Raw genomic sequence first — 25,898 nt, 5'->3', positions numbered from 1 at the left:
TTTCTGGAGGGATGAGGCCAGGGTCTGCGTCCATGGACAGACTTCTTGGCCTCGTAAACCGGCCAGCCTGCGTAAGCTGAGATTTACATAGCTGGCCGGTGCCGCACAACATCACGACCGATGGTTAGGACAGTGGGCCTGATTCAGAGCCGCTCGTAAGCGGCCGCTCGTTCGCTCTGAGCGATGTTCGCACAACTGCGCATGCGTATGGGTCGTAATGTGCATACCAGTCATTGCAGTCGGAAATCGTGCGCTCGCAAAACAGCGAGGGGCTGCTAATTTGATTGACAGAATGTACCGTTTGGGGGGGGTAACAGGGGAAGGTGCTTGAAAAGGGGGGAGTGGAGATCCGAATGCAGGCGTGCATAACGGTCAAAACGGCGTTTAATGGGAGTGCATAATTAGTAAAGGAGCGTCATCGACCACGTCACTTGGTTGTCTTTTAGCCTGAACTGCTCGCAGTGATAGCGGTAAGAAAAATCTACCATGAGCACTACGAGCAGTTCAGATGCCTTTCGATGTACCCGATTAATCTAATAAATACCGGAGGTGACGTGTGATGCGAACGGCAAAGGGGCGTCTTTACAAAATAGCGAGCGCATTTTTCGTTCGCTCGCTCAGACAGAGGCGTCAACAAACGGCAAAGAGCGAGCGCTCAATGTAAATAGCCGGCCCCTTTTTTGGAACAACCGCTCACAAATAGCGTCCGGCTCTGAATCAGGCCCCGTGATCCCAGGCTGCGACCACGGTCGCAGCGCTGGTATCACAGATGCTGACAGGAGGCGTTTCTTCACTTCACACACCACCTGAAGCATTAGAATTTTAGCAAGTCGGAATTGCAAGGTGCTTATGGTGCGGCTTTACAATTCCTTCCACTGCTGAATCAGCCCCGAGATCCATAAGCAGATGGAATTGCATGCACAACTGGTTCAGTATGTACATCTTCATTCATTATAATAATATTCATTATTATTTTGGCAGAAATTTGGAAGCATCAATACAACATAAATGGGTTCCAGTCACCTTTTTTACAGTTTATCCACACGACTTTTCTCATTTTTTCATAGTGAACATTCAGCCAGGTAAGGAGAATTCTCTCTGATGTTGAGTATATGTTGCTGGATAAGGGCTCTGAACTGATTTTAGGCATGCAATCTATTACACTGTCATCGTCACTCTTTCTTTGTGCAACACGTGACAGAATGAACACCTAATAAAAAAGGACAAAACATTAATGTAAGATCAACTTCATTTTAATTGGTATGGATTTGTCATTTATGCAGTGAGGAGAAGCGTGCTTGTGATGTAGATAACATAATTAGGTAATGTGTGAGAAAACAGAGATAATTGTTTGCATCAAAGCAACATATTAGCCACAGTGAATTTGCACTAATGCCTTGCTTTGCAATACAATCTACAAAACTTGAATACACTATAGACATGTTCAGGCTTACTTGTTAAGGCACCAGGTAAGCTATGTGCAAACACGTGCATCTTTGCTCTTCCCAATTAGTAGATCAACAGAACAACCAGTTTAGTAGCTACATAAATGCGATCCTCAATCCTTATATCATATTTGACAACAGGACCTTCTTTAACTTTGCTGGGGCTGGTTCTGAGCTGGACGCAAGTCCAAAAGATGACAGATCCCACAGATGTCTGCAAACTGTGCATGCACCGCAGAAAGCAATCGCAGACTGCACATGCTCCACACCATGCATACACACACAGAAAGAGTTTGAAAGTGTTGACAGATTCATTCATCCGTTGACAGGTTTGTGAAATGGACGTTTCTGTTCAGCAAGGTTGTCAGATCGGCTGAACTGATCCGCAGCGTGGAGTGTCATAGGAATATTGTGGACATGTCGGTCGGCTTCTGTGTGTGCAGACAAAGATGGGACGTCTGTTTCTGACAGATATTTTGCCCCCAGCATGGAGTGGGTGTACTGTAAGTGCCGATACTAATGATGATGACTGTGGATCAGTGACGTGTGGTGAGGTCAATGGCTGGGGAGGCACACATGGAGATGGGTCTGAGTGCTGAGAGCTTGTCTCTCCCCCTGCTCACTGTAACTCTCCCCTCACTACACTAAGCTTAAGTGTCCATTGATTCTCCTACCTACATCACTGTGTCTTCTCTAGCTGCTGCTGACTGAGCTTCGATCACTAAAACACTGCAGTGCATTTCCTGGTCACATGACACATCTAAGGTGTCCATCAGTGCTCAAGGCATGCCCCCCCATACTCAGAGGCATACCTCTATTAGCTCTCTTTCTGTGCAGCTTACTGCCCGTGATGTGGCCCCGTCCCCTGCTCTGTAAGCAGTGTCTGACAATATAGAAGCGAGGCTGAGCTGTTGCTGCCTCATATCTCGTCTTCCTGCAGTCCCAGGGAGCTCCACAAAGCTGGTGAGTGTTAACTATAAAAAGTATTACAATAAACAAAGAAGATGTTTATAAGTAATAAATATCTTCTTTGTATTATTCTAATAATTTTTATATCATATCTCAGGCGTATGACAGGGGAGGCTCTGCCTACCCTGACTGCACGTACTTGCTAAGGATGGAAAAACAATGGGCAGTGCGGCCTTCCACATGAAGAGATAATCGTCATAGATGGTGGATATTTGCATTAGCATATACTAAGCAGGCTGCCGTGGCAGTATGAAAAGGCGGCTGCAGATGTTTCCGATTCAGAATCAGCCCCTTAGGGTTAAATGCCATAGCCTGCAAATGGCAGGCATCTGTGAATTCCCTGCCAGTCTAACACCAAAACAAAGCTAAGCGCGCCAATAATGGGTCTGTATATAGGAAATCAGAATGCAGCTCACCAGAATAGGGTGGCTAACCTCTATAATTGGCAACTGGGAGTGCATGTAAATGTCAATAAAATAATGATTATTTAATACATTAATAAATAGTAAATGTAAATAAATGCAAAACATCCCACTGCGGAACATGTGTTAAAAATATATGCAAATAATGCATGTACAGAATGTGTAGAAACACAAATGTCAAAGACACACAGATGACAATGCCAAAAACACTATGGCCACAGACCCGGATTACGAGAGCCAGGACAGGAAATCACTGCCCGGTCTCAGGAGAGGCCTCTCCAGTACACAGTGGTGTGCCATTTAACCAGGACATTGACCGTGACCCATATCCACCAGCATACTCCATTCATCACGGTTCCAATTATCCGCTCCACAAGATATACAGTGTCGAAGCTGGATTATTGGCTGAGACAAGATCAGTTTAAAATTGAATCGCAGCGACGCCATTTTGCGACTGGCCGCAAGACGCCATCTTGGAAATGAGATCGCAAGACGCCATTTTGCGAATGGCCGCCCAAGCGCCATTTTAGATATACTCACATTTAAGTACATATGGCGATATTACTATTAGCACCATGCGATTGCATCTTTCACCATTTCTCATATACAAATTAATACGCACAATTGCGCTGTTAACTAGTCGCATATTAGCGAATGCATAAGATCCTATATGAAAACGCTGTTTATTAGCTTTATGCGCACACATCTGCTCCAAGTTAACTAGCGTCGTTATATCAAACCCCGCAGATTCACACATTACATATCCACATACAAGGTTCCATAAGCTTTAAGGTATAAGATTTACGTTTGTTCATTTAGTATAAATGCTGTGAAATAAAGATTATTTGGTAACTAAGGTTTTATACATGATAAGTAAGCCGTGTTTGGTTTTGTACTGATGCGTACTCTTTCCACAGTATTCTGGGATCATCGGTGTGGAGGTCGCATCATGCATTCTCAACTTATGGACCGCAGAGACTTCAAGCAACAAAATGTATATTATATGAACAACTGTTAGGATGTTGTATGAGGCGGGAATCCAGAGACCCCCAGTTGTTAGAGGCTGGGTTGGGTCTATTTGAATCACCCTGTTAAATGCTCTGTAACAGATGCATCCCCCTTGGGAACCAATGGCATCAGCAACAAACTTCTCTATTGTGTTGTCGAGCTAATTCATTCAAAAGGGGCTGGATATTAAAATTAAATGCTCGCACTGCGTGGTGCTTGGATGCCCTCTATGTCTTAGCGAGCTATGGCACTGAGCAAGTGTATTAAGAAGCCCCCTTTCCCCTCGCAACACACGTCATCTCCTGGATTTGTTTGATTAATCGGTAACATCGAGAGGCATCGGATCTGCTCGCAGCCCTTAAGGTAGCCTTACCGGCCGCAAGCACTGCGATCAGTGCTGACTGCAATACATGCAGGTGACGTGTACAATGATGCTACTTTGCTAATTATGCACGCCCTTTAAACAGCGTTTTGTTGTCCTAAAACACCTGCGTTCGCAACACCACACCCCCGTTTACAAGCACCTTCCCCTGTTACCTCCCATAAACGGCACTATCTGTCACTCAAACTAGCTACCTGATAGTGGCTTACGAGCAACCAAAAACAGATCGCAAAGACTGGCTTGCGCACGCACACTGCGAATTTTACGCATGTGCAGACGGGCGAAAATCGCTCAGATCAAGCGAGCGCAACTTAGCGACCGGGTCTGAATCAGGTCCTGTGGACTATGGAGCTCATTCAGACCCGCTCGCTAAGATGCAAACGCTCGCTGCTGCGGATGGTATGCATTGTGTGCATGTGTATGTACAGTGTCGGAATGGGGCATGAAGGGCCCACCAGGGGAAGGCATTGATAGGGGCCCATGCTTAAAAAATGTGGCCAGTCACCACAGAGAATTTCCCGACCATTATAGAGGACATTGCCTACAGTCAACATGGATGCAACAGAGCCTGGTCTGTTTATTCATGTTCTTGGTCTAACAGGTAACTGACTCTGCAATGTACTAGAGTAACAATGTATAATTCAAGTGTCTGAAACCTGACATTATAAGGAGAGGTAGGGCCCTCAGGCAGTGGGGCCCACCGGAGATTTCCCCTGTACCCCTCTGGGCCAGTCCAACCCTGCATATGCATCGCTGTGCGCATGTGCATACCTTAGCAAAAGTTCACAATGGGTTCGCTCGTTGTGCATAGACAGCTCAGCAGAGTGAGAGACAGGGGAAGCCATTTGTAGGTGGTAACAGGGGCTGGCCATTAAAAACGGGGGAGTGGAGGTGCAAACATAGGCGTGCCTGAACATCTCTATGGCGTTTTATAGGTGTGCATAATTATAATACAGCATCATAGTACACGTCATCTGGCTTGTTTTTACACTGAAGTGCTCGCAGTGCTTGCGGCAGGGTATGGTCAACCTCAAGCGCTGCGATCGCATCCGATGTACCGATGGTTGCATACACTTCCTGGACATGACGTGCACAAGTGGGCGTCTTAAAACAGGTTGGTGGGTGTCTGCATACACTATGTGATCACTCTCTAAGAAATACTGGGTGTGCTAATGCATTGCTGTGCGTTTGCACTGCCTATGCAATTTGCATACACATCGTGCGAGCGATCACATCTAGACAGCGACTCTGAATCAGTTCCTATGTTTACAACTTGATCTTGACATGTGGCCACATTGTTCATATGTTTTTTGGCGTTGTCATCTGTATGTCTTTGTCATTTGTGTTTCTACACATATTCCGCAGCAAGATATTTTTGCAATTATTAATTTACATTTACTAATTATTAATTGATTAAATAATCATTATTTGTTTCCCTGCCAGTCTGGCTGATGTTTTAAATGGGCAAACATTTAAAAGGCAACCTTTGGCCTTTTAAATGATTGTCCCTTTAAAACATCAATGATGCTTGCTGGGAATTCGCAGATGCCTGCAAGTCGCAGGCTATTACATTTACCCCTTAGGGGCAGATCCAATGAGCTGCAGGACTTACCACACGGCTGCAGCTCTCAGGTGTAATGCCCAGAGCTATTCAATTACTTGCCAATTTTCAGGAGCAGGTAAGCCTGCGGCTAACTTGTGTTAACTCATAGCTCCCAGAGCTATCGAAATACCCAGCAAGGTAAGCCCCAGAGGGTGCACTTAAAACCGTTTTTTTTTTCTCACAGCTCCTAAGGCAACTGGAGACACTCAAAGTGGGTGTCCAGTGCCATAGCGAGCCATCCAGGTGGGGTGCAATCAGTGTGATCACTCTCTTCCTTCCACCCCACACAGCCAGAGGGGACTGCTGCTGCTGATCAGTAGCAGTAGCCTCCCTGGTCCCACCATAGCTCAGCACACAGCAGCGTGTCTTGGGTTGAGGAGACAGTGAAACTGTCGCTGAAAGGGGGGTGCTGGACCCGGCCCCTCCATTAAGCTGGGGCCCGGGAAATTAGAACCTTGGCTTCTCTGTGGGTGTCTCAATCCTTGCACATTCATATGCATGCATGTACACCTGGGAAGGGCTTGTAGCGGTATTAGCATAAAGTTGCGGATATGCGATTGTCAAAAGACTCGCATACGGACGCCACTGCGTCCAACTCAGAACCAGGCCCTTAATTTTCCAAGGAGAGGAGAATGAAAAAAATTAATCACATTTTTTTCACGAGAATCCAGCTTGAGTGTTGAATGTTGTATTTTTAAAAGCGTTGAAAGCACAGCATTATAAAATGCATTGACTTTTCCTGTACTGTTCCCCTACTATGGAACTCACTCCATCGTCCTATAAGACTCTCTAACAGAATGAAGGAATTCAAACATGCCGTGAAAACACACCTGTCCATAAAAGCCTACCAGGCCTCCACACATTCTTGACTCATGCCCTCTGTCATCTCTCTTTAACTCTTTCCAGATCACCTCCCAGTTTAATCCCACTTCAACAGACTGCAAGAAACCTAGATTCTAACCCTAGTTTCTAACCCTGAACTACTATATCCTTGTCTTCAATGTGCTCCCACACTGTCAGCATCTCTGTACCTGTCAATGCACCTGTACCTCTCATGAAGCTGTTTGTCGTAACAAGTTGCGACTAAGACACACATTCGAGCAAAAAGATGTGAAAAAGACGCTATACCAATCATCGCAACACACTCACGCCAGGCGTCTCGTGCCACATGGTGTATTGAGGCTAGGTGTATATCTGTAGTTAGCATGGGTATTGGTATGATATGCCGCCGGACCTAAGCCCGGCGGATGTAATACCGACGCCGGTAAACAGAACAGTGAAGATCACGACATGGTGAGTGTTTTAACTATTCCTAACCATTTCCCCCCCCTAACCCTAACCCTCCTTTAGGGGTGCCTAACCCTAACCTCCCCCACCCCCAGTACCTAACCCTAACCTCGCTACAGGGGTGCCTAAACCTAACCCTCCCTTCCCGGCACCCTAAACCTAACCCTCCTGGGGGGCGCCCAACCCTGGCCTCCCCCCCTAGTGCCTAACCCTAAATCCCCTTTACCTAGCCTAACCCTAACCTTCCCCGTGGGGTGCCTAACCCTACGTCCTCCCGGGGGTCCCTAAATCTCATCCACGGGCTAAGTAGTCGAAATACCGACCCCTATGTTAATCCCGACGCCGGAACACCACCCCCGCTGGTTTAATCAATAGAAGTTTTCCCCTACACTTGCTATCCTATAATGAAATAGACTTCCGGCCTGATTCAGCAAGGATCACAACTGAGATTATGCACGCAATCGGCCGGTTGTTGCACACTGCGCAGGCATATGCATTGTAGTGCATGTACATGAAAGCCCCATGTGATCGGGACTGAGATCGCAGTGGCTATGCAGACCCACCGCCGAGTGATTGACAGAAAGTACCGTTTGGGGTTGGTGATGGGGAGTGGTCAGCGAAACGCAGGCATGACAGTGAGTTTGAACTCCATTGCAGGAGTGTGCATAAATTATCCACTGCAATGCCATATGCAATTTGAGCTCTCACTGTGTAACGGAAAGTTAGCAATTTCTGAGTAAGGTGAGACCTTGTGCAAGTGTGCGTGAGGCTGTGATTGCACTCGATGTTACTGATGGTTTTGCAGTCTTTCTAAGTATTATGGATGTGTGTAAGGTTATGTATAGCTCGCAGTGAGACTACATGCCTAATAGCTGTTGAAATCGCATCTGTGATCCTTGCTGAATCATGCCCTTAGTCAGTACATCTGCAGTGTACTATCTGGCTGTGTTTATATGAAGGGTTAATTCTGGACATATGTTGAACAAGAACTGATTTATACTGTATGTTACTGACGTAAACCTGAAGGCTGACAATTAAGCATGAGGGACATTAAACCACAAGTATTTTGAGTGTTGACAGTTTAATAAGGTGTTGGCTATTGCCCCCTGTAAGTTTAGCTGGTCTTATGCAGCCAATGAATGTATGGAAATCTATTCCTTTGTTCCAGTTTTTCTCACCCTCCCTCCCTCTTTTTGTTTTGTTTGTTAAATGTCTGATGGTTGGTTTCTGTTTGTGGAAAAGAACGGCACTTGGAGTTAGTTTATGTTAATAGGCTTAGTGGGTGCGCTCTCCTTGAAGTGGAGTACGGCGACAGCCAATTGTCCTGGACGGGAAATGGCTATACCACCTAGACAGGTTGCTGATGGTAAAGGAGAGTTGATCACCAATGCTTGGCTTGTGTGTGTGTTTGTTTGAGTTGTTTGGTTGTTATTGTCCTGTGCGTTCTTTTTGTGCCGTCACAATTATTATTATTAACCTATAGTCTAAAATGTAATGACTTGTCAAAAATAAATTGACAAAAAATTTTAATTGCCAACACTGTTGTCTGTGTGTTTATTTTTAGAAGTTAAGTTAAATTGTATTTAAGAAGGTTATTATATGGTAACACGATAGTACATGTTAGTGAGTTTATAGTTAATGTTTAGTTACAGTAATGTAGTTATCTGTCTTAAGTATATGTGAAACGAACGATACAAAGATATAAACTAGGGGTGTGCACCGGACACTTTTCGTGTTTTGTGTTTTGGTTTTGGATCTGGATCTTTCTTCGTGTTTTGGATCTGGATTGGTTTTGCCAAAACCACCCTTCCGTGTTTTGGGTTTTGGGTTTTGTGTTTTGGATCTGGATTTTTTCTTAAAAAATAAAAAAAAACGCTAAAATCACATAAATGGGCCTTTTTTTGTTCCTACGCTATTAATAACCCCAATAACATTAATTTCCACTCATTTCCACTCTATTCTGAACACCTCACACCTCACAATATTGTTTTTAGGCCAAAAGGTTGTACCGAGGAAGCTGGATGACTATGCTAAGCGACACAAGGGGGCGGCACAAACACGTGGCCCATCTAGGAGTGGCACTGCAGTGGCAGACAGGAAGCCAATCAGCGTTATGGTGCCCATTTGCATGTAGCACGAACCCGGGAGATCCGTGCTACATGCATCTGTGTGATTGGCACAGAGCAATGACAGGTCCGTGAGACCCGTCTGTGCTGCTGTGGTAAAAAAAAAAAAAAAAAACCTGTGTAAAAAAAGAAAAAAATGGCGTGCACCCCCCCAAAAAAGAGCAACCAGCCCCGGGCATTAGTAACCCAGTGCTGGGTGTGCTTAAATACAGGGGACAAACGACGTAGGGGTCCCCTGTACTTAAGCACAACCAGCACCGGGCTAGTCAGAACCAGCGCTGGTTGCCAAAATACGGGGGACAAACGACGTAGGGGTCCCCTGTATTCTGCGCAACCAGCTCTGGGCTCTGATCCGGTCCTGGTTCTGGTTCTGGAAATATAGGGGACAAAAAATGAGTAGGGTTCCCCTGTATGTTCCAGAACCAGCACTGGACTTTTTCTAGCGGGGGGCTGATGCCACAGCCAGGGGAGCCCTTTCACCGGGCCCCCCAGCCGCAGCATCAACCCTGACCGCTAGTCAGCCCAGGCCGGGGATCCCTGGAGAGCTGGGGACCCCCCCAATAAAGGGGTCACCCTCTCCAGGGCACCCCAGGCCCAGGCTGATAGCCCGGGGCTATCCCCGCCACCCCTGGTGGTGGTGGGTGGCGGGTTGATTGTGTGGTGTGGTGTAAATAAAGAATATCAAACATTGTCTTTACAAGTAGAACTGCAAGTCCCAGCTAGCCTGCCCCGCATGCTGGTACTTGGAGAACCACAAGTACCAGCATGCAGGGCATTAAGGGCCCACTAGTACCTGTAGTTCACCTGTAAAAAATTTTTAAAAAAAAACACAGGACACACACACCGTGACAGTATAAGTTTATTAAACATACATACACACACACACATGTACACATACTCACCTATGTAACCTGTAGCATCGGTCCACTTGTCCGGTAAAGTATCCCTAGGGGACCTGTGAAAAAAAACATACTCACCATCTCCTATGCGAGGTTCTGTCCTCTTCGTTCCAAAGTAGGCATCCCCGGACTTGGCAAAAAAAAAAAAACGAAAACGCGATCCACGAACTTAGTACCGTTCTATAGAACGGTACTTCCCGAATGAGAGCTTAGCGGCGGGGTATCACCATGGAAACCCCGCTGCTAAGCGTTCATTGGCTGAGAGAGGTCATCTCCCGTCTCTCAGCCAATGAACGGCTCCCTCCATTGTAGTCAATGGTGGGAACCGCAGGGTAAACTTTAATAACCTTGCGGCTCCCAGCATTGACTACAATGGAGGGAGCCGTTCATTGGCTGAGAGAGACGGGAGATGGCCTCTCTCAGCCAATGAACGCTTAGCAGCGGGGTTTCCATGGTGATACCCCGCCGCTAAGCTCTCATTCGGGAAGTACCGTTCTATAGAACGGTACTAAGTTCGTGGATCGCGTTTTCGTTTTTTTTTTTTTGCCAAGTCCGGGGATGCCTACTTTGGAACGAAGAGGACAGAACCTCGCATAGGAGATGGTGAGTATGTTTTTTTTCACAGGTCCCCTAGGGATACTTTACCGGACAAGTGGACCGATGCTACAGGTTACATAGGTGAGTATGTGTACATGTGTGTGTGTGTATGTATGTTTAATAAACTTATACTGTCACGGTGTGTGTGTCCTGTGTTTTTTTTAAACATTTTTTTACAGGTGAACTACAGGTACTAGTGGGCCCTTAATGCCCTGCATGCTGGTACTTGTGGTTCTCCAAGTACCAGCATGCGGGGCAGGCTTGCTGGGACTTGCAGTTCTACTTGTAAAGACAATGTTTGATATTCTTTATTTACACCACACCACACAATCAACCCGCCACCCACCGCCACCAGGGGTGGTGGGGATAGCCCCGGGCTATCAGCATGGGCCTGGGGAGCCCTGGAGAGGGTGACCCCTTTATTGGGGGGGTCCCCAGCTCTCCAGGGATCCCCGGCCTGGGCTGACTAGCGGTCAGGGCTGATGCTGCGGCTGGGGGGCCCGGTGAAAGGGCTCCCCTGGCTGTGGCATCAGCCCCCCGCTAGAAAAAGTCCAGTGCTGGTTCTGGAACATACAGGGGAACCCTACTCATTTTTTTCCCCTGTATTTCCAGAACCAGGACCGGATCAGAGCCCAGAGCTGGTTGCGCAGAATACGGGGGACCCCTACGTCGTTTGTCCCCCGTATTTTGGCAACCAGCTCTGGTTCTGACTAGCCCAGTGCCGGTTGTGTTTAAGTACAGGGGACCCCTATGTCGTTTGTCCCCTGTATTTAAGCACACCCAGCACTGGGTCACTAATGCCCGGGCTGGTTGCTCTTTTTTGGGGGGGGGGGCACGCCATTTTTTTCTCTTTTTACACAGGTTTTTTTTTTTTTTTTTACCACAGCAGCACAGACGGGTCTCACGGACCCGTTAGTGCTCTGTGTCAATGACACAGATGCAAGTAGCACGGATCTCCTGGTCCGTGCGTGCATCTGTGTCATTGAAATACACAGCAGCACAGACGGGTCTCACTGACCCATCTGTGCTCTGTGTCACTGTCAATCACACAGATGCATGTAGCACGGATCTCACGAGTCCGTGCTACATGCAAATGAGCACCATAATGCTGATTGGCTGAGAGCCGTGACAGACGGCTCTGTCAGCCAATCAGCACTTTGCCCATTAAAGGCAAAGGCATTTTTTTTAAAATGGCCGCTCGAGGCAAAACCTCGAGATCCGACAGCAGATCTCGAGGTTTTGCCTCGGGAGAGGGATCCGGGGCAGACAGGGAGATCCGAGCTTGGGCTCGGATCGCCCCGGATCCCCGAAGTTCGGGTGGGTTCGGTTCTCAGGGAACCGAACCCGCTCATCCCTAATATAAACATATACTTCAGTTTCTAAGTTGTGTTTTTCTTAACTGTTGATATCTTTTAATAAGGACCAAGTTTGAGAAACAATGGAATAGTTGATGCAAGAAAATGGTTTAATTGCTACTTGTCCTACACAAAAAACAGATGGTAGACCCATCATCTGTGCCCTTACTTTTTCCTTAGAACACCTATATTGATGCAGTAATGCTGTGTGTAGTACATACCCAACTACTGTCATGATTTTGGTGGGGAAGTCCCTCTTTTTGGGCATTGTCCTGCCATTCCACCCGTAGGCTGCAGTGTCCTGCATTTGGGGATAGTTGGGCAAGCTTAGCAAAGCAGCAGTGAATGTATGCGCATGGCATCAACACAGTGCCAAGAGAAGCTGGAGATAGCCTGGGGAGTACTGGGCACCCCCCCCAGCATGATGAGGAACAGGGATGTGTTGCATGGCCATGCCTCTAACATGACACGCAATGGGGGTGTGGTGCAAAGCCATGCGCACAAGGTGCCAATCCCATTCACCCAAATGTTGGGAGGTAAGGTAGTATAACATTTAGGTAGTTATTGATTTGCATTGAAGTTGTGACTTTAAATACAATAGTCTTTAGGCTGAAATGTCTGCCATCACAGCTTGTGACACATTTGTGAGTTTATATATAGGTCCTGTTGTGCTGACCAATCAGCAGTGATTGACAGCACGGTAGACAATGGGGAAGGGTGCAGGGAAGGAGAGGAACTGGAAGGCTCCTTTGAGAGCAGCAGCTCCGGGGAGATTCTCTTCCTGCAGCCACTCACACTATCTAACTGGTCCCATTGCTGGCGACAGATCAGATAAAGCACAGCCTGTTCAGGTCACAAAGGATGCGACCATGCCAGGCAAGTGGTTAAGGTGCCAATTCTAAAGAAACCATATTACTGAGAGTAATAGCACCAAATTAGCAAATACAGTTAAATAATATAAAACTGTTTGATCACGGAAGTCCACATTTTGCCCTGCCCAAAACTTATTTTACTATATATTAGCTGGTTGAACCCATTATATGATTTTGAGAAGGGTTATATGCCTACACAAACAGGCGTCTAATTGATCATGAGATCTCCTAAGTGAATAGTGAATACCGACAGAAGTCACCATCTGCCCATAGATGATTAATTTCTTCAGAGGTTACCCATTGCAGATAGAACTACCATATACTGTAGGTAAGGATGACTCTCACTTAAAATAAATTACATGTATATCAGAAAAGATAGAAACTGGCAAATCAGGGGCAAACGAGCCTGTTAGTAGAAAGCGCATCCAGAGGACATCAGAAGCTGGTTCCTTATGTGAAAATGGAGCCACGGCACTTTCTACTAACAGCCTTGTTGCCCCTGATATACCAGTTTTGTAGCAGCATTAGCATAAAGTCACAGATGCAACTGCAGCAAAAGACGCGAAGAAGGCTGCGGCTGCTTCCAGCTCAGAATCAGGCCCTATGAGGAGGGAGTATCATGCCCCCTCAACAGAAGTGCCCTATTAGGATGCTTCCAAAAATTTCCCGGGCTGTTTTTACATCCCAATTCGTCTGTGGGTCCACACCTCACTCTAACACCTTCTTGCACACAGTAGGCTCTGACCTTCTCCAAACACTCTATGGTATACATTCAACTAAACATGAGATGGCTTATGGTACGAGTAAGGGCAGCTATATACCGCCCTTACGGTACCTCCAGACCCGCTGATATTTGTTCACAGACCCATAATACAAAAATCTGCAGGTCCAGGTCAAGATCGAGCTGCAAGTGGGGTGAGTTACGGTGGCATTGGGGGCATTTCCACGCCATTGCAAAACCAACTTGTCAATCTTGTGGCTATATAACTTGACCACTATGTATCTTTTCTATAGGCCTATTTGTGAATTTAGCTTTCTCTCTCGCCTTTCATCACATTCAAACAGGTAGGTTTTTACACCCAGTTTATATGAAGCATTTAAAACATATTGCGGCTGATTCTGAGGTGGTATTAGAGCAAAAAAGAGCAAGTAACTTTGCACGTTGGCAATACCATGATGCACTGTGGATGGGGCACATTAATAATGTGCAGAGAGATTTAGATTTGAGAGGGTCATGTCCAACCCCAAATATAAATTGCAGTGTGAAAATAAAGCTTCCCAGCATTAGGGAATAAATAATAAAATAAATAAATGCATTTTCACCCCTTGCATTCGTACATCTTGCATGCAGTCTTTCTAGATGTGAATATAAGATATATTTCCTAGGTTATTAAGTGGGTTATTAATGGTTTATTAATAATGAGTTTAATGTATCTTTATTAATTACTATATCTGCTATAATATTATAATATTAATATAGGGTAAATTCACCTGAGTTTATCAGTTATTATCAATAATTAGTTGTATAGAAATCTCTCTGATTATTTTCCGCCTGTACTGTTGGTTTAACCATACTGTATTACTTGGGTGTTTTATTATTATAATTTGCCTGTATGGTGCTACGGACACTTTGTGGCACTATATAAATAAATTATGATAATAAGAAGACTAATAATGAATTAAACAAATTGAAATACATAATATTTAATCATTTACTTACCTTGTATATCTGGAGCAGTATGTCTGTCCAGGCCCGTTTACTTACAGACTGAAATGTATGATTACTTAAGTGTAGCATTTTATTATCCACAAGATCAGCATTCTTTTTGCTAGAAGTCTGCAGCTCTTGAACCTGTACCTTAAAAAGGAAAAAGTATAATTCACATTGAGTGGAGAATAAATTCTAATGTCACTACATGTGTACGATAGCCACAAAGTAAGAAATAAAAATTAGTCATATAATTCTAAAGATTAATAAGGAGTGTGAGAAAATTATAAATGCACAATATACAAAATGAGTAAAAAGGGATTATTCTAAAATATGATTATTTCAATTAAATGAATTACAGGTATTAGTATTGTTTTAGTAATAAAAGTTTAAGAAATACTTGGTGAGAATTGTGAATAAGTGTGTTCGTGTGCATGTGCATTGGCATGTATGTAAGTAAACATACAGAAGACTCAACCCATACAGTACCTAGAAGACTAAAGCTGGGTAAACACCTTTCCAATCACTCAGTTGATCGGGTAAAGGCTCCCGATCAATCATGTACTTGACCCCCTTGTGAGCCCCGTGCACAGTGTGTCCGGGCTTCTATGGGATCGGGAGGTTGGGCCAATAAATATTACACAGCACAACAGATGTGACCTCCGGGACCATTGCAGGAGTGTTATCAGCAATTTATTGGCTAACGCTCCTGCAACGGCCCTAGGTACACACCTATACAATCGTTGGCCCGATCACCCAATATCAGGTGATCAGGCTGAGGATTATATAGGTGTGTACCCATCTTAAGAAGACTCATTTTAATGCTGACTGCTAAATGAAACAGAGTCACCAGTTAATATCCTATGGTCTTTTACAATAAAGACTTTGTATGCTGGATAAAAGTTTGAGTCTTTGGGTGGGATTCAATTAGCCCCGTTAACTGAACAGGTACTAATTGATTGCCGCCATATTCAATTAGCCCTGCTTATCGGGGATTCCTTTCCGGGTCTCCTGAGACCCAAAAAGAAATCACCGAAAACTGTGCAGTTATTGGGTGATAACTGCCAGTTAGCGCACACGTCCGTGAATCTATCACGGATCCTGTGCGTTAACGCCGATAACCTGTATTAACGCACGTGTGTTAACAAGGCTATCGGGCGAATGCAGAACGCAAAATGAATAGCCCTGGGCGTTAAAGCTCGAGGTTACCTCCCATTATTACCCACAGTACTTTACAGCGGGTAATTAAATTCTCCCCTCTATCTTCTTTTAAAATACATTATTTTTTATGATCATGCTTATATTCTTTTCAATACATTTTTAGGTGGTTTTGTTTTTTCTGTTTTGCTTCCATTAAAACCAGTATTTATAATTGTGGCATGTGTATATTTCTCACCGAAATTGCTGCAGTTTTTCAACTAGCAAGACAATTACAATTAAATTATACAAATTATATAGCAAGAAGCACTACCTTAAAACACTGTATATTCTGCAACAGTCTCTATTATTTTTGTCACTACTTCTGTTTTGTCATTTTACTTTGTTCAGTGATTTTGGTATATCATAGAAACTAGACTTATTAGCTGAAATACTGTCTAATAGCCACATTTGTACATGTTCCTTCCAGGCATCAAACCTTTGTTTGGATTTCAGTGGCTGTATCTGCAAAATTCAAAGCTTAACAGCTAGGAAAAAGTGGGATAAAATACTTGCTATGCTATGGTCATGCATTAGTAGCAGTTTTATGCTCCCTTAAAAGAGGAGGAAAAAAAATACTTTTGCCATACCGCACCGGATAGGGGGGGAGCTGTGAGCCCCTCAGCCCGGCGGAAATCCAAGGGGAGGCGCAACCTGTGTGATCGCTCCCCCGTCACAGGTAGAGGAGACTGCTGCTGCTGTGAGCAGTCTCCCACAGCAGTGTGTGCTGGGCTGCTGACAGCAGAAGGGAGGGGGGGCGGCGTCAGACTCGGACCCCTCCAGCAAGCCCGGGCCCACTAAATTAGTACCCGCTACCCCCTCCCTGTACCCCTGCCAATCATATATCGTGCCAATTTTATGTCATTGTCATCTAACTGTAGAAGGGATAAAAGTCTGACTAATCTTGTTTGTGTGTAGCTGTAATGCAAAGAAGATGCTAAAATGCTGAATACCCAAATTAGCTACCCATTGAAAAGCATCTAAGTGGCGGCATACATCTTGTGCCATTTCACACAGAAGCACTAGGTGAATTAGGATACAACTGTATCTTGCATTCAAAATGAAGCACAGGAAGTCATATAATGTCAGAGTGGCAACGTCACCAAGGATTTCTCTACATGTAAGGAAGCCCTTTAAGCTCTAGGAGAGATGTGTCCAAAATCCCCCCTACCTGTCAGCATTGATAGATACAGGGTTGCTCCTGTTACATTTAGATTCCACAAAATGGATAAATGCAATAAGGAAGAGCGGACACAGGTTCCCAAAATAAAATAAAAAGCTACAATGATAAGGACCAAGACATTTTTTTTTTATAAAACTTTCCTGTTTTTTTTTCATTTTAACTGACATATATTTCAATATGATCTCCAAAGAAAATATCCCTATTGTGCCTAAACAACAATATATATACTAGCGTCAACAAAGCTGTTACACTTATTATTGGTTTAACCGACAAACAGCAAAACTGTCAAATGTGGTGTCGTCACTAAAATATGACATACTTCAGGTTAAGAAGGACTAATATTAAAATGGGAAATATACTGTATATATAAATCAGACTGACACATTTATCCCATAACAATTTTTTAATAACGTCTACAGAGCACTTTATTATTTAGAATACAAAGCAACCTCCGCCATCGGTATATATGGTATACAGCAAGTTTCATGATTTTTTCTTAAGTTTGAGCAAGGTCTAGTCTCCCATGGATATGTGTATGTATATATAGTAGTATCGCGGACCCGTCAATGGGCAGGATTCCAGCTATTTGAATTCCACGTGGATTTTAAATCCAACTATGCTGACTGACATTATTATTGATATTATTATTATTAAAGAGACAAGGTAGGGTTTGGCGTGTTTCCTACACCATCTGGACACATGTGTCTACTGAGGACAATTAAGCAAGATGGAAATACTAGCTAGAAGGGCCCTTAGGTACGACTTGTATCCATCCTGTTCACACTGCCTACAGGCTGCAAAAACCACATACTGTAGAGCAGCATGTATCTATCCTGGTCTCTCTACTTGTTAAACCACTTTATGGGCAAAATGTAGTAAGCGGAGGTTTTACGGCGGTTTCTATTCTTCTAAACCCCGGCGGTTTGGTGGCGGTTTCTATTCTATTCTAAACCCTGGCGGTTTGGTGGCAGTTTCTATTCTATTCTAAACCCCGGTGGTTTGGTGGCGGTTTGGTGGCAGTTTCTATTCTATTCTAAACCCCGGTGGTTTGGTGGCGGTTTTACAGTGGTTTCTAAATGACAGCCCTGTTCTATTCTATTCTAAAATGTGTTTTGATGGCAGTTTGCAGCGGTTTTGGCCTTAGTAAATCTGCAGATAGCAAAACCGCTGCAAAACTGCCATCAAAACACATTATAGAATAGAATAGAACAGGGCTGTCATTTAGAAACCGCTGCAAAACCGCCTCCAAACCACCGGGGTTTAGAATAGAATAGAAACCGCCTCCAAACCGCCACCAAACCACTGGGATTTAGAATAGAATAGAAACCACAGTCAAACCGCCGCTTAGTAAATTTTGCCCTATGTGTGATGTCAGAAACCTCTGTACTGTGAAAGGGATCTTTTCACTACTATAGTTTGATGGTCAAACAAGAATGTGCCAACAAACATCTATGAAATGTGCGGAGCAGGGTGGTCACAGTCACACTGCTGCAGGAGCAGAGGGTGATCATGGAAAAGCTGTGCTAGTGGGGGGATGCCTTGGTTATCCCCCTCTGAATCTGTTAATACCAGTATGCAGTACCTAGATGGCAATTTATTGGAGGAGTGGAACTCAGATAAGTGTAGTGGTGGAGAGGAGGGATTGGCTGATAATTTTGTCAATCACTATAGATAGATAGATAGATAGATAGATAGATAGATAGATAGATAGAAGTATATTATAGCATAAAATGTATCTAAGTAAATGCAAAAACTTTGTTTTACAGAGGTTTTTACTGTGTTTTATAATTGTTAAACATCTTAAATCATGTTAACAATATATAAACAAAATTGTATTCATTCTGCTGAAAAGAGCAGGTTTCCAAATGTTACTGATTGTGATTAGACCGATTGGGGTTGCATGAGTTAAGGAACTAAACTACGACACATTACTTTTCGTCAACAAAAAAAAAATCTATTTTTTTCTTCCTTTTTCATTGGTACTGTGTTTAAATCTTACATAATGTAACTATGATGTAACTTTTTTCAGCAATATTGTAAAGAGTATTTATAACAAAATAGATTTGGTTGTTAAATATATTGTTAAATTTCAGATGTTAGTGATTGGAGCAATATGAGTTCAGTCCCATTATAAATGTTGTGAACATATAGCCCTTATCACTTTACTACAGACTCGTGTGATTATAGACAGTTGTGATGGATATAGGGATCAATAATAACTCTGACCATCTCCATTTTAACATACTATTACAAGTGAGAAATCTTTCAGTAGTCTACCAAAATGAGAGTCTAAGAGGCATATCCAATTGGGGGCGAGGTTTAGCGAGGTAAAAAACCTCATGCCCAATTGTGAAATACAGCGGGTATGCGCGCTTCTGATACCCGCGGTATTCAATTAAAACAAATGCACGTGGGACTTTCAGCACTGAAAACCCAGTGGTGCAAGAAAACAAAAACCTACTTACCAGTCAGTTGGTCTCTCTGGGAGGGGGCTGCAGGGAGATGAAGTTGTCCCTGCAGCTACCTCCAGGGGGGCTCACACACACACACGGGGGTCACACACACACAATCACTTACACACACTCACACAAACTTACACACACTCACACGCACTTACATACACTGACACAACATACATACACACACCGCTGCTGCAGAAGACCGGGTCACGATGCTGGAGGGAGAAGACACCGCTGTGGAAGGTGTCTATTGACTAATTAAGCTAATTGGAAACTTCCAATAGGAGGAGTGCCGCCCAAGGTCCGAAAGCATTTCCCAACTATTTTTCCTAAAAATATGGATTTTAGGAAAAATTGGTTGTGCTCTGGAACTGCGTAAAAAAACTCCTGGCACTCAAAAAATAAAAAAAACCACACCTAATTGAATAGCAAAAATCCTGCACCTGTAGGAAAAACCCTGCAGGTGCAGGCTTTTTACTATACTCTCACCTAATTGAATATGCCCCTAAGGGGTATATTTACTAAAGTGGGTGTTTTTAGAAGTGGAATTGTTGCCCATAGCAACCAGTCAGATTCTAGCTATTATCTTCTAGAAGGTGCTAGATAAATGATAAGTAGAATCTTATTGGTTACTTTGGGCAATGGCTACACTTCTAAAAACTCGCACTTTAGTAAATATGCACCAAATACTAATATACCAAATGGGCCATTCAAATCCTTTGCCTCTGCTGTTGATAAATTACTTATCAAGTATGAAATATAAAGCAAACTATGTATAATAATGAGGAAAGTCTCTACAATATGAGTATATAACGCAAGAATAGCAATGGACACGTACATGAAGGTTAAAAAAAAAAAGTTTGTTATAGATTTGATAATATTAGAATCATCTTTCTAAAAACGTACCTGTACTTGCATCCATCTCTCATAATCAAATGGTTCAAAAAGGTACTCTGGTTTAATGTGAGGAAGAGATGCTCCTTGGTTTCTATATGAAATACATTAATGTAACACAAATGTAAGTTTGTAAACTGTAAGTTTGTTAATGTTTTGAAAATATAGGTACTTGTATAACTGAAAACAGATGTGATGCAATTGCAATAAAATAAAACAGACACACGTAGACTGTTTAAATTCTGGCCAAATATGCTGAGTGTACTGTAAATACAGGTGATATTACAGATGTTTTCTTGAATGAAAGAGAGAGAGAGAGACTTTAGCACAATATTTCTAACACTGAATGAAATCAATAACTACCCTTTAATTCCTGCATTATGTACTGTACAAAGTGTAAGTACTGTACCAAGGGGCGTTTCTAGAGAGGAGGGGGCCCGTGTGCAGTCTCCGGCGGCTGGCAACGCACTGAGCTGTGCACGGCCAGCGCCGGAGTTATAGACTCTGGGCACTAGAGTGTGCCCAGAGTCTATAGTGTATGCACAGGGCACCGGGAAAATGGCCGCGACGGCCATTTTCCCTCTACTGCACATGCGCAAACGAGGGGAAAACGGCCGCCGCGGCCCTTGTCCAGTCGTTTTACAGCGCCGGACCCCCGCGCCGACATGTGACTCCAGAGAGGTAAGTAATACTGTGGGTGCAGGGTGTGCGGTGTGGGGGCCTCCTGGACTCAGAGGCCCGTGTACCCCGCACACCCTGCACCCATTATAGATACGCCCCTGACTGTACCGTATTGCCTCCTTTCCCCATATAACTACTGTGATAATATGAGATAGTGTAATTTACTAATATATATATATATACAGATCACCAGATGATGCGGCACTCCTGGTTCACGATAATCACGTACACAGCGGCACAAGTGATAACGTTTCAGTGCACTTTATTAGTTAATGTGGCACTTTCATCAAGTCATCACATTAACTAATAAAGGGCACTGAAACGTTATTATCACTTGTGCCTCTGTGTACGTGATTATTGTGAAGCAGGAGTGCCGCATCGTCTGGTGATGTATATCTATCAGCATTTTGATTGCATATGTGCAGGCACCCGGTCTGAATACTATCATTAAAGGGAGAGCCGGACATCTATATATATATATATATATTTATATATATATACAGTATATATATACAAACACAAAAGTACCCATGCGCTGATCACTTATAAAGCTGTCCTTATATAAAAGTCTCAATAGTCCAGCACAAAGATTCTCCACAATATCCGTGGGCATATAGCACTCAGGTCCTGTATTTTTAGACCGCAGCTCCCCTTCAAAATACCCTGGATTCCAATGGGCACAATTGATCTAGTATAGAAAAAGAAAAGAGAAGGCGCTATATCGTGCATGAAACAATTTATTACAAACATAAATATCCACATCTCCAAGCACAAGAGGATGGACTTGTACCAATTTAATACACACTGTGGGCTGACGAAGTGGATTACGAAACGCGTTAGAGTGTGGCCTGACTGACGCAGTGTGTTCACCCTCTGGCGTCCTCCTCGTGGTGAGAAGCTCCGGAGGTTCAACCGATCGCGATACTGAGGGGCTCATTGAGCGGTGTGAAGACCAAGGAAATCAGTAGCCGGGACGGAGTTCTGCCATATGGGTGCAGTAAAAATCATGTGGTATCCAGCCCACAGTGTGTATTAAATTGGTACGAGTCTATCCTCTTGTGTTTGGAGACGTGGATATTTATGTTTGTAATAAATTGATTCATGCACGATATAGCGCCCCCTTCTCTCTTCTTTTTCTCTACAGTATATATATATATAGATAGATAGATAGATAGATAGATGAGGTAAACAGCGGCACTCACAGGACTCCCAATAATGGCTTCTGGACACAACAGTATATATATATATCTTCCCAATAGCCGGCACTCTCCAACACCAAAATATTGCCAAGGTGCCTGCTCCAAATGGAAACATAAAATGCACTGTAAAGCGTCACTCAATGGACTTTTGAGGACTGCCTGAGGACGAGGAATAAACCTCGAAACATTACGGATTAAGGGCCTGATTCAGACCCGCTCGCAAGCGGGTCGATGGTGGCCCAGTGCGCACACGCGGCATGCGCGAGCCCCGGAGCGAGCGCAAGAATCACTCGCTCCGTGGCTCACTACAAAAGGGGCGGCTGTCGATGTTGATTGACAGCTCGCCCCATTTTGTAGGCATGGCGAGGGGGTGGCTTCATAAATGGAGGCGTTCCCATGCAAACACCTGCCGTTTGTGGGCGGCCCCACTGACATCATCAGTGATGCCTCCTTGATGTCAGTGGGAGAGCTTCTGGCTCTATTAGAGCCAGAAGCTCTCTGGGGCTTGCGGCCACGAGACCTACCACAAGGGTCTCTTCACAAGCCTGATGGTCATGACCATCGCGACCATCATCCTGGCCGCTCACAATAGCTGTGGGTGGTTACCCACAGCTATGCGAGCGGCTAGGAGGCCCCTCAAAAAGAAAAAAAACGCCCTGATTCAGAGCGAGCGGTCTTTTAGAGCGTCCGTCTCTAAATCAGGCCCTAAGTGCAGACTAAGGGTCTCATTCAGACCCGGTCGCAAACGCCGATGCGCTCGCAACCGGATCGATGGATAGCCCTGCACATGCGCAGCAGCCGCACTGAACGTGCGCAAGCTCCGGAGCCCTCTACAAAAGGGGCGGCTGTCAATTTGTAGGCGGGGGGGTGGTTTCACAAACGGAGGCATTCCTTAAGGAACGCCTGCCGTTTTGTGGGCGGCCGCACTGACGTCATCAGTGATGTCAGTGGGGAGCTTCCTGCTCGATTAGAGCAGGAAGCTCCCTGGGGCTTGCAGCTGCCGAGACTCAACCTTAGGGTCTCGTCGCAAGCCCAGATGGTGTTCACCATCGCGACCATCAACCTGGTTGGTCGCGAATCTGTATGTGGTAACCCACAGCTTAGCTAGCGACCAGGAGGCCGCACTAAAAAAAAGGAAGCGGCCGCCCTCATTCAGAGAGAGCGATCGCTTCTTGCGACCGCCTCTGAATGAGGGCCTAAGAGTCTTATTTTACATCTCCAGAGAAAAGTCCATTGAGTGCCGCTTTACAGTGCATTATATATATATATAATATATATATATATATATCAGTTTACTGAATGTTTATTTGGTAATATGATTTAAATAGGGTCACACACACTGACACAGATACTCACCTAGTATCCCTGATGACATCATGTCCCCTTGTCCAGTAGGATTCAATAGTTGTACCTGTAATAAAAAATCCATACTCACATCTCCTATGCAATGTTCATATCCTCTTTGGTCCGTGTAGGCATCCATGGGGTTAAAAAAAGAAGACGCAAAAAATCCGAAACCATGCCAGACAGGAGGGAAAGTATGTGTTTACACATACCTTTCATCCGTGCGAATGACTGGGGCCCACGTGTGGCCAGTCATTGCAGGAACGACTTTGTATCCAATGATGTAAACACAAGGTTACTTGCAGTTACATAATTGGATACAATGTCGCAGTTCCCACCTTAGACTTCAATGGAGATTTCTCACCATGGAAGTCTATGGAGGAGAAAGGCTGACCGCACACAGCCAATCAGCGAGCAGCTCCAATGGAGACGCCCGCTGATTGGTTGGCGTATCCTGCAATGACTGGCCACACGTGGGCCCCAGTCATTCGCACGGAGGAAAGGTATGTGTAAACACATACCTTTCCTCCTGTCCGGCATGGTTTCGGCTTTGTTGCATTTTTTTTTTAACGCCATGGATGCCTATAGGGACCGAAGACGACATGAACATCGCATAGGAGAGGTGAGTATGGATTTTTTATTACAGGTACAACTATTAAATCCTACTGAACAAGGGGACATGATGTCATCAGGGATACTAGGTGAGTATGTGTGTCAGTTAGTGTGAGTGTGCATGTGTGTTTAAATAAAATATACTTTCATGGTGTGTCTTGTCTTTATTTAAATATTTCTTTGGCTGTGGAACTACAGGTACCAGCGGGCCCGTAATGTCCCGCATGCTGGTACTTCTGGTTCTCCAAATACCAGCATGCAGGTAGGCTTGCTGGGATATGTAGTAGCACAGCTAAAGACGATATTAACACTTCTATTTTATACAACACATTTACACTATCATCCCGGCACACTCCGGCCAGGGGTGCCGGGGATAGCCCCGGGCTATCAGCCTAGGTCTGGGGTGCCCTGGAGAGGGGAATCCTTTTATTGGGGGGTCCCCACCTCCCCAGCCTGGGCTGACTAGCGGTCAGGAGTAATGCTTTGGCTGGGGAAAATGGTGAAAGGTTTTCCCTGGCTTTGACATTACCTCCCGCTAGAAAGAGTCCGGTGCTGGTTATGGAAATTACAGGAGACCCCCTACTCGTTTTGTCCCCTGTTTTTCTACAACCAGGACCAGCTCAGAAAAGCCCTATGCTGGTACTTAATATACAGAGGCCCCATACACATTTTGGCCCCTGTATTTTTAGAACCCGGACAGGCTTTATATAGCCCGGTGCTGGTTATGCTTCAGGGGTGGGGGTGCACATCTTTTTTTAAAAAACACACAGATAGAAGCTTTAACGGATCTCACTGATCTGTGATGGCTTCTGTATAACTCGCACCTTTTATAGCTAGTTGCATTAAAAGGTGTTAATTTACATAGGGAAAAAAATCGCATAGATTCGCATAGTGTAGTAGCCTCGAGATGAAAAGTTTGCAGGCTATTACATTTGCGAGTCCCAGCACCAACACGCACCTAAAAAAAAAAGCGAGAAGGTGCGAGTTTAAATTTTACTTTAATTCATGACCTATTACATTTGGCCCTTAATGTCTAATGTTTAACATGGTAGAGTGGGCCTGATTCAGAGCCAGATGCTCTGACAGAGCACTCGCTCTGAATCAGGGCCGGCCTTCTGGTTTTTTCGAATGGCCTCCTGGCCGCTCGCATAGCTGTGGGTGACCATCCACAGCTATAGCGAGTGGCCATGATGATGGTCGCGATGGTCAAGACCATCGCGACCATCGGGCTTGCGACGAGACCCTTGTGGTAGGGTCTCGTTGTCGCAAGCCCAAGAGAGCTTTCGGTTTGTGATGTCAGTGTGGCCGGCCCCAGATGGTGGGCGTTCCCATGGGAACGCCTCCGTCTGGGCAGCCACGCCCCCGGCCCACCCACCTAAGGGGGTGTGCTGTCACTCAACATCGACAGCACGCCCCCTTTGGTACGAGACCCGGAGCGACGGATTGCCCGTCGCTATCCGGGTCTCGCGCATGCGCACTGGGTCACCATCGACCCGCTTGCGAGCGCATAGCGCTCGTGAGCGGGTCTGAATCAGGCCCAGTATTTGAAGAAAAGGTAAGATTTCTGTAGACACAACTAGTACAATACTGTAATAAATATTTAAGTAAAGCAATTGAAACACATATAAAGATGCAACTTTTAAGGCGCGTATCCAC

The 25,898-nt window shown here is 44.7% G+C and overlaps 1 protein-coding gene across 1 annotated transcript in view; it reads right to left on the bottom strand.

Moving 5' to 3' along the window:
- LOC148514013 (cilia- and flagella-associated protein 47-like) overlaps window positions 1-25,898 on the bottom strand; it is a gene marked incomplete at its 3' end in the record, with an annotated part of 651,210 nt that overhangs the window by 443,778 nt on the left and 181,534 nt on the right. Inside the window, exons 31-33 of the mRNA XM_088481183.1 lie at window positions 20,419-20,500; window positions 14,686-14,823; window positions 1,024-1,210 (exon numbers count right to left, since the gene is read on the bottom strand). Of these exons, the coding sequence (XP_088337309.1) occupies window positions 1,024-1,210; window positions 14,686-14,823; window positions 20,419-20,500 (407 nt within the window). The remainder of the gene's footprint in view (window positions 1-1,023; window positions 1,211-14,685; window positions 14,824-20,418; window positions 20,501-25,898) is intronic.

This window comes from Taudactylus pleione, unplaced genomic scaffold (assembly GCF_031769625.1).
Source record: "Taudactylus pleione unplaced genomic scaffold, aTauple2 ptg000265l, whole genome shotgun sequence".
Lineage (NCBI taxonomy): Eukaryota > Metazoa > Chordata > Amphibia > Anura > Myobatrachidae > Taudactylus > Taudactylus pleione.
Note: the sequence above shows the minus strand (reverse complement) of the source record. Positions and strands in the feature narration are given on the sequence as shown.